The following is a 24,663-nucleotide window of genomic DNA, read 5'->3' as shown; positions in this document are numbered from 1 at the left end:
TACTTAATTTAGATAATTATCTTGAGATTGAACAAAAAAAAATCAGTTAGTAGTATATTTGAGAACCATCAAATCAAAACATTTTATCCTTGTTACCTCTGTAAGCTACCACAATCGAGAGTTTCGTACAGGAAATTATTGGGCGTCTCATCAAAATAAAGCTACTCACGGAAAATTAGCTTGATAGTAATCTAGTGCAAAAATGGGCGATGGATCCTGAACTATATGCTATTATATTGGATGGGTGACCGCCTGGGAACACCGTGGCTTTATGCTTTGTTTTTTTCTTTGAATTAATTCAGTTGTAAAAACACGACATAATCACTGTAATAATCACAAAATCACTACGATGATGTTGAATATTATGTACGTTTAAAACCCTAACAAACAGTATTTCATGCCTTTTTTTAAATAAGAGAATAAGCCTTACGTAGTTTACTCACTGGGAATACAATAGAAAATATTATTACATATTTAAATCACTATTCACAGTAATAATACAGGAAGAAAAAACAAAACCGCAAAAACTTTATAATTTTAATTAATGCAACAGAGGAGATTGGAGATTGAAGAAGAGCATTTTTTTTACAAACACAATAATCTGGATAAAAGCTGGATAATATGTGATATAAGGTCATAAATAAAACAATAGGATTACAAAAAAAAATATTTGAAATAAAGTTTAAAGTTATTTTTGCGAAAGTTCTGATATTTTATTAGTAGAGATAATATTATAAAGCTGAAGAGTTTGTTTGTTTGAATCTCAGGAAATACTGGTCCGATTTGAGAAATTATTTCGCTGTTGCATAGTTCATTTACCGAGACAGGCTATATATCATCACGCTAGACCAACAGGAGCGGAGCAATGTGGGCGAAACGGCGGAGCACAGCTAGTAGGTGATATAAGGTTATAAATAAAACAATAGAATTTAAAAAAAATATATATTAGAAATAAAGTTTTAAGTTTATTTACAAGTAAATGCTTTTAACAATCTTTTGCGAAAGTTATGATATTTTTCACTTAATCTTAAGATACATATTTTTGACTAGTGTGCGTATGTTAAGATATATATTTGGAAAAGTACATACATTTATATAATATTTTAAGTGTTATTGTCAAATTCTTCTTTTGTGTTTTCTTTCGTTTAACTATGAATACATATTCCTATTTTAGAAGTGAAACTTCTTTAGGCGCGTTGAGAATAAAATTTCAAGGTTTTTTAGGAGTAAGGCGGCGATTTTTGTACCTTTGAATCTTGCTAAAGAAGTTTTACTTTTTATTCATACTATATTATACTTTTAATTTTTAAACATGTAGACATAGTAAATACAATAATTATATAATATTTTCTCGCCAACAATATTTTATTTCACTTCACAAATTACGAGTTCTTATGCGTCATGCGTACAACAACCGCCTTAACTTCGGTATAGTTCTGTAAGCCATAAGGGCCATTTTCCCGCCCGAGCCCGCTCTGCTTGTATCCGCCGAACGGCACCTGGTTACCGAACACGTTGTAATCGTTCACCCACACTGTGCCTGCGCGGAGACCCTGCGAACAAAACATATATTACAAATAAATAAATAAAAAATTATTTTGGTAATAAAAAAGGGGAATTTAAAATGAATAAGATATATAAGAATGAAAGTGATTGGTGCTTGACATTTTTTATCTTTCTGTATAATATAGCGCATGAGGATAATAACGTCTGTAGGGAATTTATAAATTAAAGATTTTTATCGGATTTAAAACGCGATTTATTCATTATATTATTTTCCCGACGTTCCGCACACTTTGGAGCGAGCGTGGTCACGAGGAAAGAGATACATATTTAAAATCCGTTAAAAATTCTTTGCAATATAACACAAACAAACATACTCACGTAAAATCAAACACTAGAAAATACTAAGACTGTTTTCAGAATATTTTGAAGCTTCATTATACATTTATAAGAATAGGCTTTATTATTTATTTCAGTCGATTATTTATCAGCTACATATCGAATTATCATTTTTGAATCCATTAACCATTTCAATCCATTGGTAATTAATTAGTCCAAAGTACGTAAACCACTAAGGAGCCATGCATATATCATGTATTGATATAATATGATATACCTGAATAAGATAGTTGGCCTTGTCTAAATCTTTAGTGAACACAGCGGCGGCTAAACCGTATTCGGTGTTGTTTGCGCGATCGAGTACCTCATCCAAGCTCGAGAACTTCATGATCTGTTGTACTGGGCCGAAGATCTGAAAGTTTCATTTAGTTATATTATTCATATAGTAAATTAAAAGACATTTTATTTAGGTCTCCAGTATATAATAATAGAAAATGTGTTAATAGTGATAATTTATCATTTTCACATACTGTGTTCATTATATGAAAATGATAAATTCACATAGATACACTATACAATATATATACAATTTGTGTCTTAATTCGAATAGGTTTTCACTTTTTCATCCAGAAAACAAAAAGCTCAGGGTTGCGGACAACGACTTCAAATCAATAAGTTAGGGGTTCGAGACCAGGCGGGCGTACAGGAAAATTTTTCAATTTATCTGCGCACGTTGCTAACATAACCACTGCTCGAACGGTGAAGGAAAACATCGTGAGGAAACTGACATTTTTATTTTTTTTATGAGAAAAAAAAAACATGACATGTCGAAGAATTAAAAGTTCGACGATATGTGACATCCGCCAACCCGCACTTGGCCAGCGTGGTGGCCCTATACCCTCATAGGAGGCCCGTGTCCCAACAGTGGGAACGTATAAGGGATGATGATGATTGAAATTGATATTTTTTGGTTTTATGGCATTTATAAATATAAATTTTATAAAGAATAGAAAAAATTCGATTACGAGGCGGGACTCGAACCCGCATCTTTTCGCGCCATTCCGGGGCGGATGCCTGACCAACTCAGCCACTCGTGACCCGCCAGAGCAATCGAATTTATTCTATTCTTTCAGTTTTATGTGTCTAAGGGACAGATGATGATGATTGCCTACATAAACAATTTCTTACCTCAACTTTAGCGATATCCATATCATCGGTGACGTCACTGAACACAGTGGGTTGCACAAAGTATCCCCCCCCACTGACCGCCCCGCCCCCCACTTGAAGGGAAGCGCCCTGTTTCTTACCGGTCTCTATGAGACTTAGGATTTTTGCGTGTTGTTCTGCGTCGACCTGGAATAAGTATTTTCGGTTATATAAATTACTAGCTTTCCGCCCGCGGCTTCGCCTGCGTTTTCAGAGAAAAACCCGTTCCCGTAGGATTTCCGGGATAAAACCTATCCTATGTCCTTTCTCGGGTATCAAAATATCTCTATACCAAATTTCATGCAAATTGGTTCAGTAGTTCAGGCGTGATTGAGTAACAGACAGACAGAGTTATACTTTCGCATTTATAATATTAAGTATGGATGTCAGTATAAATAAACAACCTACAATCAGGCTCAAAACCTGTCCTAAACAAAACTCTCCTACACGTCAGGTATTAAGCTGAGTTTTATAATGAGCGGATAGCAATGGACTTTGATCACTATGGCCACGAAATAAGGTGTAAATTTCAATTTTTAACTTTATACAACACCGTTCGAACATATTTTGACTACGTTTGAATTGGCCATTGTGAACTAGTTGTTTGAAGTACGTCAATGGTTGGACGTCAGTATTTATTTAGGTACAAACAGATGGATGTGTTTGTTCTTTGTAGTAATTCTATATGTCTGCCAAATAAACTTCAATGGCGTGATAGAAAATTAGCTAGAATATTAACAAAATTTCTTGCATTTTAAAATAAAATTCAGAATAAAATCACATTTCAACTCATTAACCCATTGAGCCCCGAATGGCCCGATCGGTCCACGACACAATAGACTTTCTTTTGTGTCTGTGATTCCGGGGCCTGAGTTATTAAACGCATTTAAAATCCAGTATTCGTAAAAAAAATTCAAATAACATAATAACCGTCGTAATAAATAACATACCTGCGGCCCTTGTTCAGTTTTAGGGTCGAAGGGGTTTCCAACAACACGGCGCTTCGCCCTCTCAGCTGACATCTCTACGAATTTATCGTAGATCTTGTCCTCTACGAATGTTCTGGATCCTGGATGGAGAAAAAAATATAAAAAATAACAACAAAATAATGCGCAAATTCTTATAAAAAATCTACCTTCCTAATATTTGTTTTGTAAGTCAAAATTGAATATGAGACAATAGTTTTACTTCAAATAAAGACCATATAGTTTAATTTCAAATTATGGTACTTTTATAGCGTTGAAGTACATGGTATGTTTTAATTACAGAGGTTTTTTTAACACATATGGAGATAAATAAAAACATTGAAATGCGGATGTACTTCATAGTATAATTTTCCTAGTTCTTACAAAAAACCTCGTAAACAATGTAAGACGCATTTTTTTATGCATGCTTATAGTAATAATAACTGTTTCTATATAATACTATGCCCTTTTTATTACAGACAATTCAATTTAACATAATATAGCGTGCAAATTTTCTATGGGTCCAGGAAGAAATTACTTTAAATACTGGAGATGAATGAAAATGCTCCCTTTGATCAAAACTTGCTATCTTCAGTATTCTTTTTCCTGAAACTATAGAAAATCTTCACCCTGTTTATTTTATAATATCTAATATCTATAAGTATTAGATGTAAATATCGCGAAAGGTCAACCACATTTCAAAATTATAAAAGGAATATTGACGTAAAAAGCAAATATTATTAGTTACATAAAAAAATACTAGTTCAGCTTGAGTGATTAAGAAGCAAAACATTGTTCGTGCGGTAGTTTCTTATATTAATTGTACATTCATTGACTATGTAACTTCCTGGAATTACAATTACCTATGTGCTTCTAATTGCCAGCATATAAATTTTATTTATATTTTTATTTTATGAATTGAACAGTATTACAGATATACAGATCGTAAATTTTAATAAATTATATTTTTAAACAAATACTTGAGCTCGAGTAATCTACGCTCCTCTACTAACCTTTAAGGCCGCCCTTTGCTGTTTCTGTAGTATTGTCTTTGTTATATGTATTTATGTTTTTTCAATACAATACAATAAAATATAAATAAATAAATAAAAACACTCACCGGCACAGCAACACTGGCCCATGTTATAGAACAGCGCCATATGTGCTTGTTCAACTGCGTATGGCAGGTCACAATCAGCCAACACTATGTTAGGTGATTTGCCACCTAACTCTAGTGTTATACGCTTCACATTGTTGGCTGCACCACGCTGTATTAGCTTGCCCACTTCTGTTGAGCCTGTTGGAATTTATGGGGAAATAGGCTAGTTAATATTATGAGAAACTAGCGGTCCGCCCCGGCTTCGCCCGTGGTACATATTTACGTTTTCTCTACATAAGAATCATCCTCGTACTTCAAGGAATATAATAAAAAAATAATTATCGAAATCGGTTCAGCCGTTCTCAAGTTATGCGCTTACCAACACATTTTGGGATTCATTTTTATATTATAGATGTGGTTTTGATAACAATTTAATTTGGAGGAAAAAACTTCCTCTTTAGCTAGTTATTTAAATTTTTTAAGCTATTGCATAGCTTCTATCGCGGGCCTTGAGCGCGGGGACCGAATCCAGAAATTGCGTAACGAAAAACCTCACGCTCCCCACGGGGACGGGCGCGGAGGTGTGGCTTGAAGGCATAGCATGCAATAGCTTTACCGCGGCAGTCCCCGAGTGCCACACGTCTTTTTTTTATTAAAAAATTCACTGGTATAAAATGCAGTTCTATTTATTTTTTAGAAATGAAGGAACGTTTTCAGCAAAATTTGCTATCTCGAGATTTGCTTGATTTTATCCCTAATACCTATTTGGGATAGAGGTTTAAAAAAATAAAAGCACAAATGATGGATCTGTCTGAGGCAACTCAGCTCAAATAAATACCAGTTTTTTAAACAAAGATCTTATTTATCAAACTAATTCTGAGCTATGTTTAAAAAAATAGACAAAACAACCGATGTCAAAATATACCATTTTTTCTAAAAATCTATATTTTTTTTTTATTTCAGTATAAATAGAATATTTACCTGTGAAAGCTATCTTGTCAACATCGGGATGATCGACTAGAGCTGCGCCCGCGTCGCCGAAGCCCGGCAGTACATTTACTACGCCTGGTGGGAATCCTGCTTCCTATATACATATAAAAAAATTTACCAACATATTTTTTTAGTTATTCATATAAATGGAGATTTTTAGTGCTAAATGTTAGTGCAAGTCTTTTAAATTCTTTAAACGGTCCTAAATAATTCTATACAAATAATAGAATAAAGAAATAAATTTTTTATGGTATTTACTATTTAGGTACCTTAATATAAAAGTTCCGTCATATATTTATTGGCAGTTGGCACTTTTAATCAATGTTTATACTAAGTAAAACACTGATAAAATTCATTATCAATTATCATGCCAATTATGTCTATAAATAGGAAACATTGTGTTCGAGAATATTTGATAACACAACTTTGCGAATTGATATTATATGTATTAACACGAACATATTTTTTATTATTTTTCGTCTTGATTAATAAGGAACATAAATTAATTGACCGATTAAGTCGAAATGTAGAACATGGCGAGGAAATCACCATGTCCAAGAAATAAAAAAACTTGAGTGTCCCCTATCTACCGCTTCTCATAAAGTAAATTATAAACTAAACCTTCACAGGACTGTCCCTGAAGTTGGGAAAAAAATAAGAAGATGCCGATTATTAAAAATACAATTAAAACACAACATTATTATCATTCTCTTTTCTAACTGCCATCTACCATTAATTATCGAAACGCTCCTACATTTATAACCCCTTCTTTCAATTCCATCTTTTCCTAGACTCTAAAGTCTACACATTTAATTTTCTTAAATCAATACATTTGTTAATTTTCTCAACATACCTTGACCAGCTGCGCCAAATACAATGCGGTGAGTGGAGTCTGTTCAGCTGGCTTCAAGATCAGAGTGTTGCCAGTGGCCAACGCTGGGCCAAGCTTCCACGCTGCCATCAGAAGTGGGAAGTTCCATGGTATGATTTGGCCACATACCCCTGGATTATGGATGGAAATTATGTAGACTTCTTTATTAGCACCACAGTATAGCACAATAAGTATATCTAAACCTTATACATAGGGACAAATTAAAAACGAGTTCCTGTCCCATATAAAACAACAGTGAAATTATAGGCCTTTTTTCAGACGAATACTTTTGCTATTTGTTAAAAAATCAAAAAGACCTAACACAAAATAAACAGTCCTCATATTTAAAACCCTAATCGCATGTAGTACCTAGTGTTATCAACGTAATGGAATAAATTCAATGGTACAGAATGTATAATTTTATGTTATTTTAAGACATGTTAACTGAAAAAAGAATCATAAGTAGGCCGGTTATATACATTATTTTTTTCAATTTAATTTACATTTGGTTTATCTAACTACTAGCCTCCCTATAACCAAAAGACATAAACTGTCGAAAGCTATTTAAATAGAGCAAAATATAATAGTAGCATTATAAAACACCCACCCAACTTATCATCCACACAAAAACCATGTAAGTTACTCAAAAGGAGTCATAAGCAGTAAGCTGACATTATTATCTCGTTAAATCATCAGATTTGACCGATTACAGTTACTCCATTTTGTCTCGTATCTTGACAATCAAGGTCGAGAGGAACTCGATATATTATGTAACACGTTTGTAACACATTAGGTATTACGCTAAAATGTTATTTACACATGACTATGTAAAAAATTGTTAGACAAAAATGAGCCTTATTTTAAGGCAAACGTGCCATATTGATACGTGATTTGTTTATAAAAGTGAGTGGATTTTTTTCTTTATTTTAGATCGTCTATAAAGTTGCTAATAATAAATATGCTAGAACATCTGTTTCATTGTAAACTACCAAGGAAATCATAATACAACTCGTCTTTTTGGAAACGTGCATTTTTTTATGAATTTATTATTATTCATAATACTCAATCGCTCTTATTTATGTATAAAATCAACGAAACGAAATAATATCATATTTTTCTATTTACTTTATTTGAATGTTTTTCCATAAGCTTAATGGCAACTCATACAAATTCGAGACCCCAAAAAAAGACAAAAAACATAAAAAAAATCTCACCAACAGGCTCATGGCGGGTGTAGGCAAAGTACTTTCCATCTGTGGGCAGTACTTTACCGTGGTTCTTGTCAGCCCAGCCAGCGTAGTATCGCAGGTTTTTGATAACAGCATTTATATCGCCATAGTAAGCCGCTAGATAGGGCTTACCGTTGTCTAGGGTTTCTAGACTCTAGAGAAAGAAATTTGATATAATTATGGATTTTTTACTCTTGATTGCAACTTTCGAAATATGACGTAGCATTGCATTAGTAGTAACTAGACTACTAATGCAATGCTACTTCATATTACCTAGGAGTTACCTAGGAGTTATTGTTCGATTTGTACCGAGTCCTATTATGCCTCAATGAACATAATATGTAAATATCAAATATGTATACTATATAGTTATAATACAGTGGTCAGTGTAACGATAAAATATAATATATAAGCTTCTCAACACTCGAATATGGCATAATTAGTAAACACATACGATAAAAGGCTAAATATAATGGCTGGCGTCCACTAGGCGGATCGGGCCGGGCCGCATCGCAACGCAAAAATACGCCGGCCTATGTTTTGTATGAAACATCGTCCATTAGCGACGGATCGGGCCGGGGCGGGCCGCAACGCATTGGCGGATATCGCTTCGCAGGCGGATTTCTGCCGGCGGTGCGCTGCGGCCCGGCCCGCCCCGACCCGTCTTGTGTACGCAGGCAGGCGGATGTGAGCGGCGAGCGTTTGTTAGATAAAATCCGCCTAGGCGGTCCGCCGCGCCCCGTACAGGTGGACGCAGGAGCAAACCGGCCCGGCCCGATCCGCCTCTAATGGACGCCTAGCATAAAACTTCGCTTTAACATGCTGTTTCCGGGCAATGATTTCTTTGTAAGCTAAGTACCTAGTACCTACATGATAATTTATGCATATAATAAAATCGTAAGAAAAAAAATGTACAAAATAGATGAACTAAAAAAATATAAGTACCGGCTGAATTGAGAACCTCATCTTTTTTTTTGAAGTCGGTTAAAAATACTAGGTAGGTACCTACTTACTATTAATAAAAAAGGCGGATGTTGTATTTTTCGTAGTGAGCGAATAAATGAAAACATTTTATTGTTCACTTTATGGACATAACATGGCATGGCCTTGATAATACACTTGACTTGTGTACGAATGAATTTATAATTTATACATTTACATTCATATGATTAATGATACGATATCCATTCTATGGTCTCTAGAACTATTATAGAACCTTTATAAATTATAGAACCGAAAGGTTACGTTCGTTTTATGGTTAAAACAGCTGAATCGATTTTGATGATATCAATCATAGATAAAGTTTTGATCTTGGAAAATGTAATTGAATACAACATAATATTTTTTATTTATTTAAGTATAACATACTTAAGTAGATTTCTGTTTTACGAAGCAAAAACAAAAAAAAATGCAGCTTACGTTCTTTGTAACTAGTTGTAGGGACACACATATGCAATTCGCTGATCAAAGCTTTTTGTATATGTATGTGTCCACATTGTTTACCCGACGCTTTTTACATTTATTAAAATATATGTATTAGAGTCAGTAGTGCTCAACGGCTAGCCTAAGTAACACATATTGTGAAAAGCATTAGTAAAGTAATTAAAGAAAAAGGCTTTATTATTTGGGCAGAAGCGCTACTCTACACTAGTTATTTATGAGAATACTATATTTTTTCACAAGTAACGAAGTCGTTGTGTCGTTAATCATTGCATTTAAATGGACTTACCGCTATATAAGTTCTATCTCTTTCAACCAGGTCTGCCAACTTGTTGATGAGGTAGCCTCGGTGTGATGCATCCATGGTCCTCCAAGGGGAGTTCAGTCTATAGAAAATAGTATATTAAAGAATTTTTTTCGTCAAGAGCAAAATTTTCTTATTTATCTTCCCACTGCTGGGACAAAGGTCTCCTGTAAGCTAATGCTCTCCTAGTAGATTTGGCAGAAGTTATACCTACCTACCTATAATGTCGTCAAACCTTTAGCTTTTTAACCGACTTCAAAAAAAGGAGGAGGTTATCAATTCGGCCGGTATGTTTTTTTTTTTTTTTTTATGTATGTACACCGATTACTCCGAGGTTTCTGAACCGATTTACGTGATTTTTTTTTTGTTCAATGCGGGATGGTGTCGAATTGGTCCCATAAAAATTTTATTCGGATAGGCCCAGTAGTTTTTATTTTATGAGCATTTTTGTCTGTATTTGTAAATGTTGCAAGTGCAAGTTTGAAGTCGGTTGTTTTTAACGCAGTTATCACTTGTTGTTTATGTAGGTTTTCGGTTTGACATTGGGATATGAATACATAAAGAGATATGATAGCCTTGATGATAGCCAAAAAAATACAAATGTCATAGGTATAGTTGGTATAAGTAGTTAATATTATGTATTTTGCATGTTTTTCGAATTTCAAAAACTTGAATTCGTGAGCTCTGAGAAACCTTGTATATTAAGTTACATCTAAAAAAATCGTATATCTACATTAATATTTCATGTAGTAGTTTATCTTTGTAATAACAAAAGTTGATTAAAAACTATTTGCGTGAATCGTGATTGTCCTGCGTGAGTGGACATGGCGCGAAAAACGGTTAACATGCATTAGTAATTATAAATAGCCATTTATTACTAATGCATGTTAACCGGATTATAAAGACCATTTTCTTTTTATTACCTTTAAAATTACAACATGCAATTTATAAAAAGGGCTGTAATTTTTTTTATTGATAAGGTAATTAATTATTGGTAAATAAAATAATATTCTAAATTATTTTTTCAAAAAATAAAAAATTGATTTGTATGTTGATCATTTAAATTTGAATTATGTAACTAATAAAAGGCTTGTTAATAATTGTATTGTAAACTTAAAGCAGCTAAAATTTCCATGAGCAGATAATAATAAAACAACCTATATCAATTGTGTTCTGTTATTCCGGAAAATACTAGAAATTGCATTTGATATTTTTAGTTATATAGCATTCAACTGCTTTATAAGAATAAATTTTTAAGGCATAGAAAAAATTAGTACATGAGGCGGGGTTTTTTTTAATTTATAAATACTAGAAACTAGAAATAATTCATACTAACTTAAACGCATCCTTGGCCGCCTGAACAGCATTATCAACATCAGCTTTCCCAGCCTGCTGAACTTCAGCAATTACTTGTTCATTGGCTGGGTTGATTGTTTGGAACGTCTTGCCGTCTGCTGATTTCACCCACTCATTGTTTATGAATAGCTGGCAATAAAAAAAATTGTTTTATGTTTATGGTGGTTTTTGTTCGGTTAGTTGAAAGATGGGTTTCATCTTTAGTAAAGACTGTTTGTGAACTCGGACTTTGGCAGGATAAGGACTGAAGTAGAGTGTAGACTATAAAACATTAAAAAAAATCCCAGTAGTTTTTGTTATCATGATAATATTTTCAAATTATAGGATCACTTAATTTTTGAAATGCTTTATACATATTATAACATTGTATGAGTAAGAATATTTAAAAGCATTATAATTACTGCTCCTAGATCATGTTAATAAATTCAATATTAATACAATACAAAATAATTCTAATCTATACTAATATTATAAAGCTGAAGAGTTTGTTTGTTGTTTGTATGCGCTAATCTCAGGAACTACTGGTCCGATTTGAAAAATTCTTTCAGTGTTAGATAGCCCATTTATAAGGAAGGCTATAGGATATACATATTATATCATCACGCTAAGACTAACAGGAGCGTAGCAATGCGGGTGAAACCGCGGGAAACAGCTAATTAGATATATATATTAATTCAGTTTAAACTTATATTCAATTTAATAATCAAGATTATATTTCCATATGCGGTGTGCCTATATATAATATAGGTAATAGGTAATATAGCTATAAATAAGTATTTTATCATCAATATATAAATTTCTCAAAACTATCTCCCATATGTTATTATATGCATGCTGATAACAATAGATAGAATGTCAATATTTCTGATAAATAATAATATAATGTAAATACCTAATGTACCTATACAACTAGGTATTTAACAAATAAACATTCAAGTTTTATCAAGGTAGCTATATCAGACTCATTTTTATTTGTAAAATAATGTTAGCTTAGAGGTATATAATATTAATAAAATTTATCAGATACTTAACTAGTATTTTTATAATTTATATTATTTAATATTTTTATTTTAAAAAAATATTCGTCATCGCTGAAAAGCTTCTTCAAGTCGAACAATCATTGTCAATATTTAGGTATATCGTAAATATTAATACATAATTAATTTAATATTTATTAATATTACGTAGGCACCAATATTTTTTATATATAAGTAGGTATATATAATTAAAAGCTTACTCCTGTATATAAAATATCGGGGCTGGTATGCGGCGCTGGCGCAGTAGCGGTCGCAAATTGAGCTTGTTGAAGCTTTAGAACTTTGTTTAAATTACGAAACATGATTTTAAAATATTTAAATCACTTTAACACTAATCACTTGATGCTGAATTACCGGCCGGCTGGAATTCGGAAAGATGTTTTTTACAATTATTTTGGAACGTTCTCTCAGCTGAGAATAACGTTACCAAATGAATGAAATCGAAATTCGAAAATAATATATTACTTGCTCTGTGGAAATAATGAATTGAAATGTCAAATGTCAATTTAGTATTATAATGCTAGGCGTCCATTACAGGCGGATCGGGCCGGGCCGCATCGCAACGGGCCGTCTCTAATGGACGCGCTGTTTGCTCCTGCGTCCACCTGTACGGGGCGCGGCGGATCGCCTAGGCGGATTTTATCTAACAGACGCTCGCCGCTTACATCCGCCTGCCTGCGTCCACTAGACGGGTCGGGGCGGGCCGGGCCGCAGCGCACCGCCGGCAGAAATCCGCCTGCGAAGCGATATCCGCCAATGCGTTGCGGCCCGCCCCGGCCCGATCCGTCGCTAATGGACGATGTTTCATACAAAACATAGGCCGGCGTATTTTTGCGTTGCGATGCGGCCCGGCCCGATCCGCCTAGTGGACGCCAGCCATAACAGAGTACATATAGTGTTGTACCTTAGGTGTTGTACCATGGTTGTACCCTGTGGTTGTACCTGACCACATACCTGACACTACGATAGATTACTCCATAGAGTAAAGTAATAACTAATAATATATGGATAACTGTGGGATTACTCTAAACTTAGTATGTATTTTAGGAATATTTTAATTCTTAGTATATTTTATTTATATAAAAAAAACGAAATTCACTTTTTATACGAATGGAACGCATAATGTTTATCGCCCAATAGGAAACGTACATTAAAAACAACAATCAAACAACAATTAAAAACAACGATGGGTTTATTTGGTTTATATTTTATTAAATATTATTTAAATGAATACCTGAATCAAAACCTATAACCATTTCTCCGTAGAAATAAAGAGGATAATACAAAATTGGATGTACAGAGTACAGACTTCATCGTTTCATGCATTATACATTCGTATTAACGGTTAACTATTTTCCTCTTGACTCTACGATATAGGTATTCGGTGAAACATTCGTTTACTAGAGTTGATGCGATATACATCAATACATATTCATCTTCCCTCTGATTACTTCTCAAAACCGGACTAAACACGAATCGAAACAAGGCGAATAGCCGATGCACTCTTGCACTGCTTAAATAATATGCGTTTTCGTTACATATCCGCCTCCACATCCGCCTGACGCCACCCTATTCGCGCGATTGTGTAAATGCACCATTAATGCATTGTTTTCTCTGTAATCTACTAATCTGTATTCTGTCAATCTGTTTATCTGTTTAGTGTTTATACTTAAAACTTCAAAAACCTGTTGTGATTTGTGAACGTGAAGCCTAATTTTTGTAATTTGTAATCAAGTTTCAGGTGCAAATTCAGTGTTTGCCTTGTTGTTTTCAATATATATTATTGCATTTATAATGTTATTGCAATCATAGATGACTTTAAATGAGATTAACCTTTTTAATACAGCGCAAAGACCAAAATGTAAACAGAAGGGATCGCATAAAAATGGTTTTATTTAGAGTAATTATTTGCCTGAAATGAATGCTGCTTTTATTATGCATATATTCATCTCGGAAAGATAATTAATAAAAGACTGCTCCATTTGACTAGATGCTCATATTACAAAATAAGAATGTCGTGTAATTACGCTGAGGGTCTCTCTCCATACGAACATAAAGGAGTTCTTGGACTACCAGAAGTAAGAACCCGCTAATAATATTACTTATAGAGCTTTTTAAGATTATAGAATAGTTCCCATATTATCCCTGAGGGATACACATATTATTTCATAAATGCACAAAAAAATGCTCCATATAAATTTTATTGTTTTTCAGAAATTTGACTCGATCGAAAAGTTGAAAGAAAAATGTGAAATACTGGCAAATTTAATAAAAGAAAGTAAACATGTTGTGGTACACACTGGTGCAGGTATCAGCACATCTGCAGGAATACCCGATTTTAGGTTAATGATTGTAACTTACATGCATGTTTTTAGAATTGTGTAGTTTTTAGTTTTTAAATTGATAGATGATAGGTTGTAAACTTGTAGATATTGAGTTGAAATAACATTTTTAAAAGAATAGTGCTATGCAGCAAATGCTAATACAATATGGGAATAATTTTAATCAAGATCCTTTCACAAGTTTCTATCAATTAATACAAAATTATATTAAAGAATCAGTATCTCTGATGCTTAAACTAACCAATATTTCCATTGCAACAATTCAAGGATTAAGTTTAATATTCTATGATATAATAATTTACTATCAATATCACTGCAGAGGACCGAACGGTGTTTGGACACTTGAGAAAGAAGGGAAAAAACCAAACATCAACATGTCTTTCACCGATGCTAAGCCGACCAAGACTCACATGATACTGAAGAAATTAGTAGAATGCAACAAAGTGCAGTATATCGTCAGTCAGAACATAGATGGTTTGCATTTGAAGTCAGGGTTGCCGCGGAGATACTTGGCTGAACTACATGGCAATATGTTTATTGATGAATGTAATCTTTGTAAAAGGTAAGTTTCACTTGTCTACTCAATATACAATAAGTACAATTGTTGAATAAGATGGAATATTATCTGTGTCATGTATCATGTTTGTTATATGGTAATGTAATAGATGAGACATAAAGTTTTCTCTCTCACTCTTCTCGCTTAAGTAAAACTATCATTGTGGAGTAGTGTCTGTGTTACTGCGCATAAACATGTAATACTAATATTAAAACAATATCAAGAATATTGCGTATCTTTATTTTAATCCAACTTCCTTCAACAATCAACATAACCATGATTTTAATACAGAGTGGTATTGTGTGTTTGCTACAATCTTGTATATTATATCATCATCATCATCATTAACAGCCTATGTTTGTCCACTGCTGGACATAGGCCTCAGTCATGGCACGCCATTGAGCCCGGTCATTCGCTCGTTGTCGCCAGTTTTGCCCAGCAACCCTGCGGATGTCGTCACTTCACCTTGTAGCAGGGCGTCCTACGCTACGTTTGCCGAGCCGCGGTCTCCACTCTAGTACATGTGTGCCCCAGCGGTTGTCCGTTCTGCGGCACATATGACCGGCCCACTGCCACTTATATTATATAATAAGTAATAACATACTAATGCACATCATATAAGCATAGTGGCAAATACATACTTTGCTTTTATGTGGATACACATAAAACTATAGAATTTTCTAAATAGTGTTACTCTAGGAAAAATAGTGTTTATTGGCATACATCAAAATTATTTTTAACTGCTAAATAAACTGTACTCACCCTCTTTTGCATAATATGTTAAAAGCACATTATTTGGGGCCGATTTTTCAATGCTTGGATAAAACTTATCCGTCCAATAAAGTATTACCCGATAATATTAAAATGTCATGTAAACTGTCAAATACGGGCAATTAGAATACGTTTTTAAAATGGTTGTTTTATACATTATTTGACGAATAAGTTTTATCCAAGCATTGAAAAATCGGCCCTTAAACTCACTATCACACATTTTATCAGGCAATTCGTAAGGAATGCACCAGTGGAGACAGTAGGCAAGAAGTGCAGCGGTGTGCCCTGTGCAGCTGGTCATTGTGGCGGAAGACCATGCCGAGGGAGACTGTATGATGGAGTGCTCGATTGGGAACATAGCCTGCCTGAAAATGACTTGTTAGCAGCGGAGTGGCATTCTAGGTAAGTTTAATAAAAAATAGAGTAGTTTGTACTTACTACAGTTACTAATTTTATTGATTTTTTATACTGGTTTACTATAGAAATTGACCGCCTCCTTGGTACAGTGGTTGACGCGTGAGCGTAGAACCGAGGGGTCCTGTGTTCAATTCCCGGTGGAGACGAAGAAAAAAAAATGTCTCGGTCTGGCAGGACACAGAAGGCTGATCACCTACTTGTCCCTAAAGAAAATCGATCAGTGAAACAGATGTATGAATAATGCATCTGCCCCTTACCCCACTACGGGAACACGGGACTTCACACACACACTTTAATCCATACTAATATTATAAATGCGAAAGTAACTCTGTCTGTCTGTCTGTTACTCAATCACGCCTTAACTACTGAACCTATTTGCATGAAATTTGGTATAGAGATATTTTGATACCCGAGAAAGGACATAGGATAGGTTTTATCCCGGAAATCCTACGGGAACGGGTTCTTTGAAAACGCGGGCGAAGCCGCGGGCGGAAAGCTAGTAAAAAATAGAGTAGAAATTTGTACTTACTACAGTTACTAATTTTATTGATTTTTTTATACTGGTTTACTATAGAATTAGTTAATTTGACAAAGCAGCAATAATAAATAGTATAAATTACTATTAACTGTATGTAAAGATATGTATGCTAATAATTAACATTGAAATGTCTTAATAAATATTGTCTATTTTGAAAAAAAGAGTAAAAATGAACTACATATTTGCAAAAAAATGTTCTGTAAAATTTTGATAATTGTTTTTTTTTACTTTTTAGTATTGCAGACCTGAGTATATGTTTGGGAACAACACTTCAAATCATTCCAAGTGGTAACCTACCTCTAGAAACAGTAAAGTATGGAGGAAAACTAGTCATATGTAATTTGCAGCCAACTAAACATGTAAGTAGCATTTATTTATCTTAGAAACAATGGATGTTTTAAATTCATACAGTACTGTATTTTTTTAGTTTCCTAATAAGTTCTATTCGAAACTAGTTAAATTAGTATTCATCGAAATTACATAACATAATAATATATCTAAGAATATAATGAAATCAATTGATAATTTGATTAAATGATAAGTAATTACTTTCTCCAAATAAATTAAAACATTACTTGGTTTTTTTGAAATATATTCCTTATTTTCAGGACAACAAAGCAGACTTAGTAATAAACTATTATGTAGATGACATCTTGGAAAATGTGATGCAAATATTAGGATATGAGATTCCCACCTACAGTGAAGACGATGATTTCACAAAACTCGCCGCTCATTCCATCATTGACTGGACTATAAATAGAAAAGATATTTTAGCTTTGGAAAAAGTATATAAGGTTAAGTGCAAAGGTGTCAAGAAACAACGGATTTTAATAAAGAAACGAAAAAATAGTGCAGATGAAGCAAATGGTTTTCTTGATGATAAGTCAAAAGTGGTTAAAATAGAAATTAAGGATGAAGTGAACAGTGTTGTAACTTGATAATGTATGATGAATAAAGTGAATTTTGATAAATACTGGTTGTCTTTTTGTTTTAACATCTATGATCATGATCATACAAATAATAACCAGTCCATAAGTTATATCAATAATTTTGAGTTAACTATGTCATACGATAATATAAATCTATACTAATATGTATTATAAAGATGAAGAGTTTGTTTGTTTGAACGCACTAATCTCGGTATCTACTGGTCCGATTTGAAAAAATCTTTCGGTGTTAAATAGCCAATTTATCGAGGAAAGCTATAGGCTATATACCATTACGCTAAGACCAACAGGAGCAGAGCCACGCGGCTGAAACCGCGAAGCGCAGCTAGTACTAAATATGTGTCCTAAAATTAATTGATTGAATTATTTACGAATCTCAAACATTTTAAATCATAACAAAAAATCCATATAGAAATCACCAAAAAGCCAACATCACGCGGTGTTCCCAGGCGGTCACCCATCCAAGTACTGATCGCGCCCGACGTTGCTTAACTTCGGTGATCGGACGAGAACCGGTGTATTCAACGTGGTATGGACGTTGGCGATGATGCACTCTAAAATTTGCGACTCATGGAGTTTCTAATAATTAGAGTTATAAAACTAATACAATAAACAATTTATTTGTGAATTGTGATAAGTACATTATTATATAATATATTCATACAATTATATATTTCTATAGTTTAGTCTAAAGAAAAAACAGCAATGAATAAATATATCTTTATTTAAAAAACAGGTATAAAATATGAGCACTTTGGTACATAGGAATGTATTTGACTAATTTGATTATTTTAAATACATAACTAGCAATTCGTAAACTTTACAACAATAATATGCCACCTAGCTATTACATAATTGTATTTAATATATTAATGCTACAGTCAAAACCCTGGACCAGTCAATATCCTTATTGACGGTTATTAAGGTTATTGACTAAGGGCGTCGGTTAATATCCTTATTGACTGATTTTATCTGATAAAATCAGTTAATTAACACTTAACACTTAAATCTTTCTGTAATGGACAAGTAAAACAATAGCGAGTCAGTCTGGTTCTGGCGTGAGGGTCGCAGTTCAAACCTAACCTAACCTACTGGGTCGAATTTGACACTTAAACCTTTCTGTAATGGGCAAGTAAAACTCGCTATTGTTTTACTTGCCCATTACAGAAAGATTTAAGTGTTAAAATCTATTCAAACCTATATTGACTGAATGTCTGCTCTTTAAATCAGTTAATAAGGTAGTCGTAGTACCTTAATATAATAGTACCTTAATAACCGTCAATAAGGATATTGACTGGTTCAGGGTTTTGACTGTAGCATATACATCGTTAATTATGCTTTTACTTTTTAAATTGTCTACAATCTACATTACTTTGTCATGGATATTATAATCATTTTTAATTTTAATTTTACATTCATGATTTGTTGGTACATAGCTGTAAAAGCTTTTCAATCAAATACAATTATGATATTTTCACCTCTATAATATGTCTATAATCATAGAATATCTCATTATGATTCACATTAAAGCTTCAATTCTAAAAAAAATCTCAAATGGTCTACACCAATCTCCATTTTGATCTAGATTATAAATATTCCCATTAATGTTATAAAACAAATCGTGTAATTTGATAAGCCGCCATAGTAACAAGAGGCAGGACTAGGTTATCCACTTGTTCAGTCTTCGCTTCCACAAAACCAGATACACTTGCAACTATAACTGTACGAAGTAAGGCATTTCTTGTGTGTAATAAATCTGAAATGAAACAATACGGTAATAATTATTTACACAATAAGGTACTATGCTTGTACTATGTATATAGAAAGAACTTTAACTGAATTTCAATAATAGAACCTCATCTCATCTCATTTAAAAATAAATTTATTCTTCTGTATTAATAACATCATTATTTTCGTAAACATCATCGCCAACGTCCATACCACGTTGAATACACCGGTTCTCGTCCGATCACCGAAGTTAAGCAACGTCGGGCGCGGTCAGTACTTGGATGGGTGACCGCCTGGGAACACCGCGTGATGTTGGCTTTTTGTTAAATTTTTAAAAACCATCTAAACCATGTTTTTTGCAAGACTTTTATTTTTATTATAGTTTGTGAGGATGGATGTTTGTTATTCTTTTACGTATAAACTACTGAACCGATTACAATGAAATTTGGTATTTTGGTAGCTGGAGACCCGATATCGAAAATCCCACAGGAACGGGAACTATGCGGGTTTTTCTTTGAAAGGGCGAGTGAAGCCACGTGCGGAAATCTAGATAATATGTTCACATTATCGAGTTGAAATGGTATAAAATTTATTTACTTACCAAATAAAATTAATGTATAAACTGTTCCTATTTGTGATAAAATATTAAAAGCCGTGCCTTCCATTGTTCTACTGCTATCTGAAACACAATTAAATATGTCACATTTACAAAACTAACATATTGTAATAAATTTATTTGTAAACATTGCTTATTTGAGGGGATCAAAATTTATTTGGTTAAAAGATGTTAATTTTGTTTTATTTAACTGAAGGTTTTAATTTATATTATACATTCTTTTTTCACAAACACAAAAATGGAAATGATGTAGTGTGCACTATACTTATAAGCATAATATAATTTAGTATAGTATATTTATTTATTTAACGTACCAGGCCACTTATTAAACCCGAATCTCGAACCAAACCAGCTAGCTGCCGTATCCCCAACACCAATAGAGAGTACTCCACTGAGTAACTCTAAAGTATTGTGAGGGCTGTGGGAGGGCACTAGTATAAGTGGACAGGCAAGCCCAATGTATAGATATAGCGGTGTCATGGCTAGGCTGCCGCAGTCCTGTAATAATATAAATTACAAAATTTTGCTATGCAGTTAAAGATTGGTAAGAATTATGAATTTTAATGAATCATACAGAGACATAGAATAAACATTGAAGAAATTTGTAAAAATAAAAAAATCGCAAAAAGCCAACATCACGCGGTGTTCCCAGGCGGTCACCCATCCAAGTACTGACCGCGCCCGACGTTGCTTAACTTCGGTGATCGGACGAGAACCGGTGTATTCAACGTGGTATGGACGTTGGCGACAGAGCAAGCGAAAATACAAAATATAATATGAAAGAATAGACACAAATCAATTTTATCCTATACTAGCTTTCCGCCTGCGGCTTAGCCCGCGTTTTCAGAGAAAAACCCGTTCCCGTAGGATTTCCGGGATAAAACCTATCCTATGTCCTTTCTCGGGTATCAAAATATATCTATACCAAATTTCATGCAAATTGGTTCAGTAGTTCAGGCGTGATTGAGTAACAGACAGACAGACAGAGTTACTTTCGCATTTATAATATTAGTATGGATTTACTACGTGAAAATGTTTACCTTCTCATCACTGTATACCAGGAAAGCAGATTGAAGTGCTGAAGAAATTGGTTCAATCTCACTTTTTCTTAAAGCCTATAAAAAATAAACAAAATAATTAAATCATTTTAACCGTTCGCTTAAGGGTGCGTATAAAGCAAAATTACCAATCTTCTATTAGATGATACGTGTAATATTCAAGACCAAATCTAAAAAATAAAATATATATCAAACTAGATGATATGTTCAACGATTCTGTTCAATCAAAAACATAAAATATTAAAATTGACTCGATAAAATAAAATCACCAAGTTAGCTCTAATTTTCACACTTTTACGTTTTCTACTTGACATGGTAATACTTGTATACGTAGTATATTATTATTAGTCTGTGGTAATACTTATTATGATTTTTTTTTCATAAACAATTATATTAAAACATTTGCAAGATATTTGTCAGAGCATTTTGTGTAAGTAATTACTTTTAGTTTTGGTTTTATCTGCGATAAACCACTTTTGGCGCTCTTTTTTTCTCGAGATAAACGTTTGGTTCTGCCACGATAAAAGTGGTTTATCGCAGATAAAACCAAAACTAAAAGTAATTACACAAAATGCTCTGACAAATATCTTGCAAATGTTATAATATAATTGTTTATGAAAAAAAAATCATAATAAGTATTACCATGTCAAGTAGAAAACGTAAAAGTGTGAAAATTAGAGCTAACTTGGTGATTTTTTTTTTATCGAGTCAATTTTAATATTTTATGTTTTTGATTGAACAGAATCGTTGAACATATCATCTAGTTTGATATATATTTTATTTTTTAGATTTGATCTTGAATATTACACGTATCATCTAATAGAAGATGGGTAATTTTGCTTTATACGCACCCTTAATCGCTACTTGATAAAGAACTTGGATTAAAAATATTGGATACTTTTACATATTGATAATGGCTTTGCCCACAAACAAAATGAAATTATTTCCACTCTTTAAAAATATATCTACACTTTTCTACACATGCAATGGAATGGAAAGGAATTATAAAAAGTAATTAAATGAAGTTAATTATATGCAGGAAATGTAAAATCAACTTACTTCTACAAATATAATCAACGCAAGAACGATTCCTGAAGCAAAGAGCATCAGCCTCACATCAAACAGTATGCCAGAGAGGAATACAAGTGATGCCAGTATATGAAATGTTTTTCTAGTCACAGTAGTAGCTTTAACGGCTAATTTCGTACGTATCATTAACGCACATATTGATATAAGGACGAGGATTAACCAAAATATGATGATTTCCTTCTGAAAAAAAAAATTCAGTGAATTTTTGCAATTTTTTTTTCGAATAAAATATAAAACGATTAAAAATTAAGCTAGTATTATGTGTGTCTTATTAAATAAAAATCAATATTGCATAATGGAGATAGGAAAACATCATTTAGCATTCATAAAAAAGGAGATAGGTACCTAACCAAATATACATTATTGTTTTCTGAGAGCTTGTGCTCATGTTATGTTATAAAAAATAATATATTCTTACCCTCTTTCCAGTGAAAAAAACTAACTTTATTGCATGCTTCATAAAATCAGATCCGATCAGTATATGTAATATGACTAGTACAAACATAGCACCTAATGCAATTACAATTAGCAATGACTTAATAGTTCTTAGTTCTTTTCTTAGTAAATATAATCCTGTTATCATTAAAACCACTGTTAACAACACCGTCTGGAATAAAATTAAAGATATACTTTATTCGCTACTTAAAGTTGTGATATTTTTAACTTATAAATAAACAAACAGTTGTTGATTATTGTGAAATATTTTGCTAAATTTAAATTAATCTATAAGTTAAAGCTTTGAATGTTACACATATGTAATTCTATTAGGTGGAAACAATTGCTATCATTTTAAATTAACAGATAATAATTAAAAAAATAATTAAACCTATTATAAACCTTATTAGCCTGAAAAGATTTTTTCAATATTTAATATATGACATAAGTTTTGCTATAAGAGCTAGAGAATATTTATTACTTACCAAAACGGAAACATTAATAAAGTATATTTCCTCATCTTCTCTAGAAAGGCCCAATAGTACATGTAGTATAGATATTACTGTAAACAGTACCACACTCTGAACGACAATCACAGCCTCTCCTATTGTGAATGTTTTAGGGAGGTTTATGAGGGAATGCCGAAGCAGCCACACAAATGAGATAACTGCTGTTGCTGATGCTGATAATGATAGGAGTAAATCTGTGAAGGAATTAAATATTTACTGCTTTTTTATTGGGCATTGTGAATATATTTTTTTGGTGACAGACATCAGCCAAATCATATTATAACCAAATCAACTTTGTTTGTTATATCTAGAATAGATCTCTGTAAGTTAAAAAGATATTTTTCCATTGTTTAGATGCAATGACTTGATGAAAAATAAAAACGAATTATAAATATTTGTTTTCTAGTATGCTGATACACATTACACATCTTTAGTAAATAATCTATTTATCTTTTTTTGCTCTTGCATCAAAAAATTACCTTGTTTCAATGCACCATACATAAACAGTGTAGAAATAAAACTCGCTGCAACACAGCCTCCATATACAGGTTCCCTTACAACAAGACTCGATAAAGATAGAAACAGGACAAATAGACAGCAGTATGCAACCAATCCCAACGATAAACATGTGCTTATTTTATATACAATCGGCACATCTTCCAGCATACAATACAAGATCAACACTGACGGTAATAAAAACTGACACCACAATCCATTACTCTTTGCTGGTCTAGAAAAAATAAAAGAAAACATTTAAAGAATTGTTATTGAGATATTTATAAGAGTATTAGGTAATAAGGTTGAAATTTCATACCTTGTTTCAATACCACCGTCTCGTAAATTCAATGTTATGTGTTTATCCAAAGGTTCAATTATTCTATGATATTGAGTTGATATAGATTCACACATTTTTCTTGTAATAAACTCAGCCATGTTTATTTATTATATCAATGTGAAATACGTTGTTGTTCCCAATTAAAATATAAGCTTATCTCATAATTAATAGCTTCATATCTAAAGATAATTTATTATACTTATTTGTAATTTAATGTGCACTATGATTTGGGTGTGATAAAACCATCTATCTCTTCTATCTCCGATTACTTTATAAGTTTAGTAGTAAAGAACAATTTGTATCACAATCAATATTAGGTATAATAAAATATTCAACCACAACAACAACAACATTGAACACAGAACAAGTGAAAAATGAAAATTGAATTGACGTTGACAAATGACACATCTAACGTCGGTAGGCGAGTTTACCGATACGTTCTGAATAAGTCGTAAATATTAATTTTTACTTAAATTAAATGAA

The 24,663-nt window shown here is 32.8% G+C and overlaps 3 protein-coding genes and 3 non-coding genes across 6 annotated transcripts; 2 read left to right on the top strand and 4 right to left on the bottom strand.

Annotated features, from left to right (window-relative positions):
• Positions 1-928: 928 nt before the first annotated feature.
• On the bottom strand, positions 929-12,776 carry Aldh (Aldehyde dehydrogenase). Its single transcript, XM_089707380.1, has 11 exons — positions 12,540-12,776; positions 11,283-11,431; positions 9,932-10,028; positions 8,188-8,356; positions 6,956-7,104; positions 6,094-6,196; positions 5,134-5,310; positions 3,999-4,117; positions 3,031-3,195; positions 2,120-2,254; positions 929-1,553 (listed from the first exon to the last, which is right to left on the bottom strand). Exons 1-11 carry the CDS (start codon positions 12,639-12,641, stop codon positions 1,383-1,385), a joined length of 1,536 nt encoding a protein of 511 aa, XP_089563506.1. The 5' UTR covers positions 12,642-12,776; the 3' UTR covers positions 929-1,382.
• Positions 12,777-13,963: 1,187 nt separating this feature from the next.
• Positions 13,964-17,936, top strand: Sirt6 (sirtuin 6). Its single transcript, XM_089707381.1, has 7 exons — positions 13,964-14,080; positions 14,186-14,417; positions 14,554-14,681; positions 15,001-15,243; positions 16,237-16,410; positions 17,199-17,322; positions 17,572-17,936. The coding sequence occupies exons 2-7, from the start codon at positions 14,352-14,354 to the stop codon at positions 17,899-17,901; spliced, it is 1,065 nt and encodes a 354-aa protein (XP_089563507.1). The 5' UTR covers positions 13,964-14,080; positions 14,186-14,351; the 3' UTR covers positions 17,902-17,936.
• Positions 17,937-18,334: 398 nt separating this feature from the next.
• Positions 18,335-18,453, bottom strand: LOC149479860 (5S ribosomal RNA). The gene has a single exon (XR_016317182.1). It is a non-coding gene; the product is annotated as a 5S ribosomal RNA (ribosomal RNA).
• An 876-nt stretch (positions 18,454-19,329) lies between these two features.
• Positions 19,330-24,548, bottom strand: Dolk (Dolichol kinase). Its single transcript, XM_089707350.1, has 9 exons — positions 24,160-24,548; positions 23,825-24,075; positions 23,322-23,539; positions 22,820-23,008; positions 22,372-22,581; positions 21,295-21,369; positions 20,569-20,752; positions 20,240-20,317; positions 19,330-19,666 (listed from the first exon to the last, which is right to left on the bottom strand). Exons 1-9 carry the CDS (start codon positions 24,276-24,278, stop codon positions 19,518-19,520), a joined length of 1,473 nt encoding a protein of 490 aa, XP_089563476.1. The 5' UTR covers positions 24,279-24,548; the 3' UTR covers positions 19,330-19,517.
• LOC149479859 (5S ribosomal RNA) lies at positions 19,838-19,956 on the top strand. Its single transcript, XR_016317188.1, has one exon. It is a non-coding gene; the product is annotated as a 5S ribosomal RNA (ribosomal RNA).
• LOC149479858 (5S ribosomal RNA) lies at positions 20,882-21,000 on the bottom strand. The gene has a single exon (XR_016317185.1). It is a non-coding gene; the product is annotated as a 5S ribosomal RNA (ribosomal RNA).
• Positions 24,549-24,663: the final 115 nt, after the last annotated feature.

The sequence above is a fragment of the Colias philodice genome, chromosome 19 (genome assembly GCF_061535455.1).
Source record: "Colias philodice isolate Cphi_HAF_F1 chromosome 19, ilColPhil1 Martin Lab GWU primary, whole genome shotgun sequence".
Taxonomy (NCBI): domain Eukaryota; kingdom Metazoa; phylum Arthropoda; class Insecta; order Lepidoptera; family Pieridae; genus Colias; species Colias philodice.
The sequence above is the reverse complement of the archived record's forward strand: the minus strand, read 5'-3'. Positions and strand labels throughout refer to the sequence as shown.